The sequence below is a fragment of the Tachyglossus aculeatus genome, chromosome 23 (assembly GCF_015852505.1).
Source record: "Tachyglossus aculeatus isolate mTacAcu1 chromosome 23, mTacAcu1.pri, whole genome shotgun sequence".
In the NCBI taxonomy this organism is placed as follows: Eukaryota; Metazoa; Chordata; class Mammalia; order Monotremata; family Tachyglossidae; genus Tachyglossus; species Tachyglossus aculeatus.
Genome location: NC_052088.1, coordinates 38,523,070 through 38,532,252, shown reverse-complemented (window position 1 = coordinate 38,532,252; position 9,183 = coordinate 38,523,070). Strand labels below are relative to the sequence as shown.

General features: G+C 53.2%; 1 protein-coding gene across 2 annotated transcripts in view; it reads right to left on the bottom strand.

Moving 5' to 3' along the window:
* Nucleotides 1-9,183, bottom strand: part of SGTB (small glutamine rich tetratricopeptide repeat containing beta) — a 42,331-nt gene continuing 33,148 nt past the window's right edge. Inside the window, exons 6-10 of one of the 2 annotated variants that reach the window (XM_038765795.1) lie at nucleotides 7,439-7,577; nucleotides 7,212-7,274; nucleotides 5,578-5,615; nucleotides 5,123-5,206; nucleotides 1-2,442 (exon numbers count right to left, since the gene is read on the bottom strand). In XM_038765795.1, the coding sequence (XP_038621723.1) occupies nucleotides 2,331-2,442; nucleotides 5,123-5,206; nucleotides 5,578-5,615; nucleotides 7,212-7,274; nucleotides 7,439-7,577 (436 nt within the window). In that variant the 3' untranslated portion in view covers nucleotides 1-2,330. The remainder of the gene's footprint in view (nucleotides 2,443-5,122; nucleotides 5,207-5,577; nucleotides 5,616-7,211; nucleotides 7,275-7,438; nucleotides 7,578-9,183) is intronic. The other variant, XM_038765794.1, reaches the window with a different exon arrangement.

Genomic DNA, 9,183 nt, shown 5'->3' with positions numbered 1-9,183 from the left:
AAGCCTTCAACGCATACTTGTTTATTACTTTCCGTGAGAAACTGGCGTCTAAAATGAGAGCGATATTTACTTGAAAGAGTGGCTTTCCGCTAACTGGAACCACCGGTATGAAATGTTCTCGTAGTGCAAAATAAAGTGCAGTTAGTGTAAAACCAGAAAGTCGGGCTTTCCTCATCCAGAACGATTAAGTGAAATAATGACCAAGCACAACTGTTTAGCCGCTGTAGAGGCAGTTTTTTTCGTCCACTTGTACACCAATCACATACGTTTGCTATTGTGTGATCCTTCTGTCTTTTCCCTAATTTCATTTAGTGAGCTTGGGGGGACAAGGGTGGAACTGCTACCTTTGTGTGGTTTTGGGGTGACTAGAAAGCATCATCTGTTCACTCGTGAAAGGCGGGGACCTTCACACCCCTCTGGCCAGAGCCAAATGCTGTAAAAACAGCAGCGTGAGAAACGAGGGGCGTTCTCCCCGTACACGCTGCAGATGAGAAATTTGGTACAGATCAAAATGGTTACAAAAAGCACGGCCGCACCTCGCGTCCCGGAGCCGCCGGGTTTCACGGACCTGACCCGTCCGCCCGTCTTGATCCCGCATCACTAAGTCGTTGGAAAGCGGAAACATCTTTGCAGAGAGATGAGTGAAAAACGTGTGACGGGGAACGTGGCTGAAGACGGGCGGGCAACGGGTCTCGGGGTTTGACCGGTTAGCGCTGGAATAGGATTGAATGATTATTAGCGGCAGTGGGGGAGACGAAGTGGGTCGGGGTTCGTTTCATGGCTTTTTGATACGTCTGAAGGGTAATCACTTCTAATTCGGTATTTTGGTATACTCTTACCGGACATTTTTCAGCAGGATCAAGCCCCGGCCTCTCGCTTCTCCCCCAGGGACTTGCCGTCGGGGAAGGGCTCAGTCACCCGGGGCAAGGGGGAGGCCGCGAGAGGGGTCATAGTCGGGACGGGAGACCCAAAGCCACTGAGTTAGGAAGGGGTCGGGGTTCCTGTCTGCAAAATGCCCTGAGCGTTCATCCAGCTCCAGATTGTCCCCGCGTGACGCGGACAAGGACCGCCTCCCTCTCTTTCCCGCCTAGAAACTACTGGATCTCTGGCTTGTCTCTCCTTCTCCGCCGTCAGTCTTTTCCCCTGCTGAAAGCGGAGAGTCTGAGGTCCCGGGTGGGGAAGTTGTCCCAGGCTTTGCTCTAGAACTTGCTCTCTAAAGTGCTTTGTCCTCTTCCCCGGTTGCCCATCCGTCCCGAGGCCCCGGAGGGCAGTCGGCACTGGGACGTGAACCCCAACTGGGCCCCCGTCCGCCGAGCGAGGCTGCTTCTTGGAGCGAAACTACCCCTCCGGCCCCTCCAACCCTTCTACTCCCCTCATTTCCTGCCCCCTTCCCCACCCAACCCTCAGTGGAAACCTTGGTCTCCGGGAGATCGGGCCGAAGAAGAGGAGACACGGACTCTGACATCGGGGCGGGACAGCTACCCCTAAAATTGTTTCAAATCCACCGTGAGCTCAAAAAATCGATCCCGATCGGAGCCGAATGAAACGCACTTGGGAAATCCTTAACCGAGCGAGGGTTGATTGACTTGGCCGTGACAACTCGCTTTCGGTTCGGTTCGAAGGCGGGCCGCCCCGGCCGGGTGTCTGCCGCTCGTCGAGGGGGCTGTGTGGACTCCCTTAATTCCGTGGCCCAGCAGCCCTCTACGCTACGACGTGGGGTCGGGGGGACCGACCCCCTCGGCCCTTCTTCCTGGCCTCTACCTCCCCTCCTTCCTCCCGTTCAGCTTTCTCCCGCCAACTTCTCTTTCTCAGCCACCCCTCCCTCCCTCGATGGCCCGGGGTGATGACGGCCAGGAGACCGGAGGATCGACGCTCGTTTACCTGGGGTGCGGGGAGGCTCAGAAATCAGAGACTCCCACTATGACGGGAACAGAGCCCCGGCCCGGCTTTAGTAGAAGGGGAGAGGCTGAGGCCTGACGTCCACTACGACCCGGAGCGGGGGCTGGAGCTTGGATGGTGGTGGGGGCGGGCTCACGTCCTCTACAGCGGTGGCGACACTGCACTGCACAGACACGGGGAGGGGGCGACTCGATTTTCTAACGGACCGATCGGACCGAACGAACGCATGCCGGGCTCCTTCCCCGGCCCCAGCCGCGGCGCTGACACACGTGCTCGGGACCGATTCTTGGTTCTCTTCGCCGCCAAAGGGAGCACGGTGGGGCTGGCGACCGTCCGCGGCGGGGGCTCCGGGGGAGGGGGTCGGGGGGGGGGGGGTAAGGGAGAGGACGGGGGAGAGGAGGAGGAGGAGGAGGAGGAGGAGGGGGAACGGATCAGGAGTGCTCGGCCGCGCTGCCGCTGAACGATCGGCTTCGGACGTGGTTACGCAGCTGCTCTATGAGCTCGGGGTTCTGCTGCTGGATCTGCTGGGCAAATTGCTGCCCCCTGCGAGGACGGAGGAGGCAGGATGCCCGTCAGCGCTCTGCCCGCGGGCAGGACCACCGCTTACGGGAAACCAATTATAATAATAATAATAATGACAGTATTTGGTAAGCGCTTACTATGTGCTAGAGAAGCAGCGTGGCTCAGTGGAAAGAGCCCGGGCTTCGGAGTCAGAGATCATGGAGACGAGTTATAATAATAATACTACTAACGATGGTATTTGTTAAGCGCTTACTATGTGCTAGAGAAGCAGCGTGGCTCAGTGGAAAGAGCCCGGGCTTTGGAGTCAGAGATCACGGAGACGCATTATAATAATAATACTACTAATAGTAACGAAGATATTAAGCGCTTACTATGTGCTACAGAAGCAGCGTGGCTCAGTGGAAAGAGCCCGGGCTTCGGAGTCAGAGATCATGGAGATGAGTTATAATAATAATACTACTAATGATGGTATTTGTTAAGCGCTTGCTATGTGCTACAGAAGCAGCGTGGCTCAGTGGAAAGAGCCCAGGCTTCGGAGTCAGAGATCATGGAGACAAGTTATAATGATAATACTACTAATAGTAACGATGGTATTTGTTAAGCGCTTACTATGTGCTAGAGAAGCAGTGTGGCTCAGTGGAAAGAGCCCAGGCTTTGGAGTCAGAGATCATGGAGACGAGTATAATAATAATACTACTAACGATGGTATTTGTTAAGCGCTTACTATGTGCTAGAGAAGCAGCGTGGCTCAGTGGAAAGAGCCCGGGCTTTGGAGTCAGAGATCACGGAGACGAGTTATAATAATAATACTACTAATAGTAACGACCGTATTTGTTAAGCGCTTGCTATGTGCTAGAGAAGCAGCATGGCTCAGTGGAAAGAGCCCGGGCTTCGGAGTCAGAGATCACGGAGACGAGTTATAATAATACTACTACTAATAGTAACAACGGTATTAAGCGCTTACTATGTGCTAGAGAAGCAGCGTGGCTCAGTGGAAGGAGCCCGGGCTTTGGAATCAGAGATCATGGAGATGAGTTATAATAATAATACTACTAATGATGGTATTTGTTAAGCGCTTGCTATGTGCTAGAGAAGCAGCGTGGCTCAGTGGAAAGAGCCCGGGCTTCGGAGTCAGAGATCATGGAGACGAGTGTAATAATAATACTACTAACGATGGTATTTGTTAAGCGCTTACTATGTGCTAGAGAAGCAGCGTGGCTCAATGGAAAGAGCCCGGGCTTTGGAGTCAGAGATCATGGATTCAAATCCCGGCTCCGCCACTTGTTGGCTGTGTGACTTTGGGCAAGATACTTCACTTCTCTGGGCCTCAGTTCCCGCATCTGTCAAATGGGGATTAAGACTGTCAGCCCCCTGTGGGACAACCTCATCACCTTGTAACCTCCCCAGCGCTTAGAACAGTGCTTTGCACATAGTAAGCGCTTAATAAATGCTATCATTATTATTATAATTAAGCACTGTTCTAAGCACTGGGGGGAATACAAGGTGATCAGGTTGTCCCACGTGGGGGCTCACCCTCTTCATCCCAATAATAAAAATGATGGCATTTGCTAAGCGCTTACTATGTGCAAAGCACTGTTCTAAGCGCTGGGGGAGATACAAGACTTCTAGACTGTGAGCCCTCTGTTGGGTAGGGACCGTCTCTATATGTTGCCAACTTGTACTTCCCAAGCGCTTAGAACAGTGCTCTGCACAAAGTAAGCGCTCAATAAATATGATCGATGATGATGATAAAAATGATGGCATTTGCTAAGCGCTTACTATGTGCAAAGCACTGTTCTAAGCGCTGGGGGAGATACAAGACTTCTAGACCGTGAGCCCACTGCTGGGTAGGGACCGTCTCTATATGTTGCCGACTTGCACTTCCCAAGCGCTCAGTACAGTGCTTTGCACACAGTAAGCGACAACCTGATCACCTTATACCCCCCCAGCGCTTAGAACAGCGCTTTCCACATAGTAAGCGCTTAACACACACCATCGTTATTATTATTATTCTCCGTTCCAAGTGATCTCATTCCCATTTTACAGGTGGGGAAACTGGGATCCGGAGAGGTTCAGTGCCTCATCTTAAATCCCACAGGAGCGCTAGGATTAGCAGCCGGGCCTCCCTCTCCCAGACGCCTCTCTGCTGGAGGCCACGGGGAAAAGGGGCTCGGGGAGGCCGGGCAGTGGGGCTCGGGATGCCATCGGGCCAGGCCCCCACAGCGGAAAGCGCCCGGGCTTTGGAGTCGGAGGTCACGGGTTCAAATCCCGGCTCCGCCAACTGTCAGCTGTGCGGCTTTGGGCAAGTCGCTTCACTTCTCTGGGCCTCAGTGACCTCAGCTGGAAGATGGGGATGAAGACCGGGAGCCCCCCGTGGGACAACCTGATCCCCTTGGAACCTCCCCAGCGCTCAGAACAGTGCTTTGCACATAGTAAGCGCTTAATAAATGCCATCATCATTATTATTATTATCTAACTCGGGCACGGCGAAGCCCGGGCCGGCCTCCGTGGGTAGCGCAGACCCAAGCCGGCCCCCTCTGGACGGGCAGCTGGGAGGGCGGGCTCGGATCCGGCTCCGGTTAGCCCGAGGGGGCGGCCTGCGATTCCCCGCGGTCGACTCCCGCCGGCGCTCAGAACGGCGCTTTGCACATAGTAAGCGCCTAACAAAGGCCATCGGCATCATCAAACGGGCGGCACTTACGCTTGGATGAGGCTGGACAGATCCGTCAGGCCCCCGACGCCGGCAGCCGGACCCCCGATAGCGTTGGTCATCATCCCGGACATCCTACAACGGGCAAAGAGCTTCCGATGGTCCCGGGACTCTTCCGGGCCGTGGGATTTGGGAAAGAGGCCCCACACCTGCTCCCAAACCACAGGGCTGGAGGAGCCTGGGAGAGACGGCCCTCCCGCGCTCCCTGACAAACACAGAGTGGGAAGGGGCCGGGGCCGCCCCCCACCCCCAAATTCCAAGGTGACGTATTTAATCCCAACCCCTGGAGACACATTTCCCAGTCAGTCCCTGGAAGCAGAGGAGATCCGTTCCCACGGAGGCAGCTGGGCAGCAAAGAAACACCCGCAGGGCCCGGGATGAGCTAACCATCGATCAATCCATCAGTGGGATTTACGGAGCGCTGAGGACAGGTGGCAGATACTTACAGCTGCTGCACTTGAGGATTCTGCACCAAACTTGCCGCCTAGAAGACGCAAAAACAACGACAATAATAATAATTGTAGTATTTAAGCGCTTACTATGCGCCAAGAACTGTTCTAAGCACTGGGGTAAAAGATAATCAGGTTCCACATGGGACTCACAGTCTAAGTACAAGGGAAAACACATACTCAATCCCCACTTGGCAGCTGAAGGAACTGAGGCACAGAGTGAAGTGTCCAAGGTCACACCGCACATATGTGGCGGAGGTGGGATTAGAACTCGGGTCCTCTGACCCTTGCTCTTTCCATTAGGCCTCACTGCTTCCCTAGGGACACTGGAGGGAGAGCCAGAGAGGACCCAGGGAAAATCCAGAGATCCCGAGCCCATTAACGGAAAGGAGTAACCATGTAGATGAAAGTATCAGGGCCGAGACGGTCACTCAGACTGGGGTTTGTTTTATTTTTGTTGTTGTTAAATGATATTTGCTAAGTGCTTATTCATTCATTCATTCAATTGTATTTATTTATTCATTCAATCGTATTTATTGAGCGCTTACTAGGTGCAGAGCACTGGACTAAGCGCTTGGGAAGTACAATTTGGCAACATATAGAGACGGTCCCTACCCAACAACGGGCTCACAGTCTAGAAAGGGGAGACAGACAACAAATCAAAACACGTGGACAGGTGTCAAGTCATTCATTCATTCAATCGTATTTATTAAGCGCTTACTGTGTGCTAGAGCACTGTGCTAAGCGCTTGGGAAGTACAAGTTGGCAACATATAGAGACGGTCCCTAACTGACAGCAGGCTCACAGTCTAGAAGGGGGGAGACAGACGACAAAACAAAACATGTGGACAGGTGTCACATCATCAGAATAAATAGAAGTAAAGCTAGATTCATTCATTCAGTCGCATTTATTGAGCGCTTACTGTGTGCAGAGCGCTGTACTAAGTGCTTGGGAAGTACAAGTTGGCAACATAAATACGATTGAATGAACGCATCTTACCTCCTTCCCTTCCCCACAGCACCTGTATATATGTTTGTACATATTTATTACTCTATTTATTTATTTATTTATTTTGCTTGTACCTATCTATTCTATTTATTTTATTTTGTTAGTATGTTTGGTTTTGTTCTCTGTCTCCCCCTTTTAGACTGTGAACCCACTGTTGGGTAGGGACTGTCTCTATATGTTGCCAATTTGTACTTCCCAAGCGCTGAGTACAGTGCTCTGCACATAGTAAGCGCTCAATAAATACGATTGATGATGATTCTCATTCTAAACCAGAAGCCAGGCCCGGTACAACCATCCTTTCCCCACGAGGTGTGGGGCCGACTCGGCCCGTCTTCCAAGAGAAGGGGCTTGCCTAGTGGATCGAGCCCGGCCTGGGACCTGGGTTCTAATCCCGGCTCCGCCACTTGTCTGCCGGGTGACCTTGGGCAGGTCACTTCACTTTTCCGGGCCTCAGTTAGCTCCTCCGAAAAACGGGGGTGAAGACTGTGAGCGCCACGTGGGACAGGGACCTGTCGCGATGAGCGTGGCGTCTACCCCGACGCCGAGGATGCGGTAAGCGCCCGACAAATACCAATCGTCGTCCTCAGGGCCGTGAGGCCGGGGAAGGGAGGAGGCCCACTCACCATGCTGATGAACGCCGGGTTGTTGATCAAGCTGGCCATGTCAAAGCTCAGTCCTGTTCCTGTCTGCAAAGAGATCCGGCCGGAAAAATCACCCCATTCAGAGCAGCTACTGGACGCACTTAAAGGGGGGGAAATACACACATACACACCACAGAGGGACAGCAAACACACACACACACAAAGGCAGGTGCCCACACCAAGGCCCAAGGACGGCGGGAAGAACTTACAGGGCTCGACACCTCCCTCAGTTTCTGCTCGGCGATTTTCAAGTTCGACTTGTAGGAGTCGTTTTCCGGGTCGAGAGCCAGGGCTTTTTGGTAACTGGCGATGGCCTCCTCGTACTTGTTCATGGCGGTCAAGGCCAGCCTGAGGAGCACAGACCCAGTTGGCGGCGCCCAACATTGCCAAGATCCACCCTTTCCTCTCCATCCCAACCGCTACCCTGCTCGTTCAAGCTCTCACCCTATCCCGTCTGGACTACTGCACCAGCCTTCTCTCTGATCTCCCATCCTCGTGTCTCTCTCCACTTCAATCCATACTTCACGCTGCTGCCCGGATTATCTTTGTCCAGAAACGCTCTGGGCGTGTTACTCCCCTCCTCAAAAATCTCCAATGGCTACCAATCAATCTGCGCATCAGGCAGAAACTCCTCACCCTGGGCTTCCAGGCTGTCCATCCCCTCGCCCCCTCCTACCTCCCGTCCCTTCTGTCCTTCTCCAGCCCAGCCCGCACCCTCCGCTCCTCCACCGCTAATCTCCTCCCCGTCCCTCGCTCTCCCCTGTCCCGCCATCGACCCCCGGCCCACGTCCTCCCCCAGGCCCGGAATGCCCTCCCTCTGCCCCTCCGCCAAGCTAGCTCTCTTCCTCCCTTCAAGGCCCTGCTGAGAGCTCACCTCCTCCAGGAGGCCTTCCCACACTGAGCCCCTTCCTTCCTCTCCCCCTCGTCCTCCTCTCCATCCCCCCCATCTTACCTCCTTCCCTTCCCCACAGCACCCGTATATATGTATATATGTTTGTACATATTTTTTACTCTATTTTACTTGCACATATCTATTCTATTTATTTTATTTTGTTAGTATGTTTGGTTTTGTTCTCTGTCTCCCCCTTTTAGACTGTGAGCCCACTGTTGGGTAGGGACTGTCTCTATATGTTGCCAATTTGTACTTCCCAAGCGCTTAGTACAGTGCTCTGCACATAGTAAGCGCTCAATAAATACGATTGATGATGATGATGATGATGATGATGACATCCTGCAGGAGAACCACTGATTCCAAGGCCAGCGGGCCAACGGCGGCGACTGTTTGGGCGTCGGAAGCCCCTCCAAGCCGGATGCAAGTTGTCCGGCCTTGCTGGGGGCTTCCGGCCGCGGCAGCCAGTGTTGAGGGGCCACCCTCCCACGCGGCCCCCGGCGCCGCTGCCCCCTCCCCATGCTGCTGTCCCTCTATTAGACTGTGAGCCCACTGTTGGGTAGGGACTGCCTCTCTATGTTGCCAACTTGGACTTCCCAAGCGCTTAGTACAGTGCTCTGCACACAGTAAGCGCTCAATAAATACGATTGATTGATTCTGACGTCTCTGCTACGAGCATCTTACTCCCATCTTTCCCACAGTGCCCCCTTCTAGACTGTGAGCCCGTTGTGGGCAGGGATTGTCTCTATTTCTTGCCAAATTGTACTTCGCAAGCGCTGTCCGGTGCTCTGCACACAGTAAGCGCTCGATAATAATAATGATGATGGCATTTATTAAGCGCTTACTATTTGTTGCCAAATTGTACTTCGCAAGCGCTGTCCGGTGCTCTGCACACAGTAAGCGCTCGATAATAATACTAATGAAGGCATTTATTAAGCGCTATTTGTTGCCAATTGTACTTCGCAAGCGCTGTCCAGTGCTCTGCACACAGTAAGCGCTCAATAATAATAATGATGATGGCATTTATTAAGCACTTACTATTTGTTGCCAATTTGTACTTCGCAA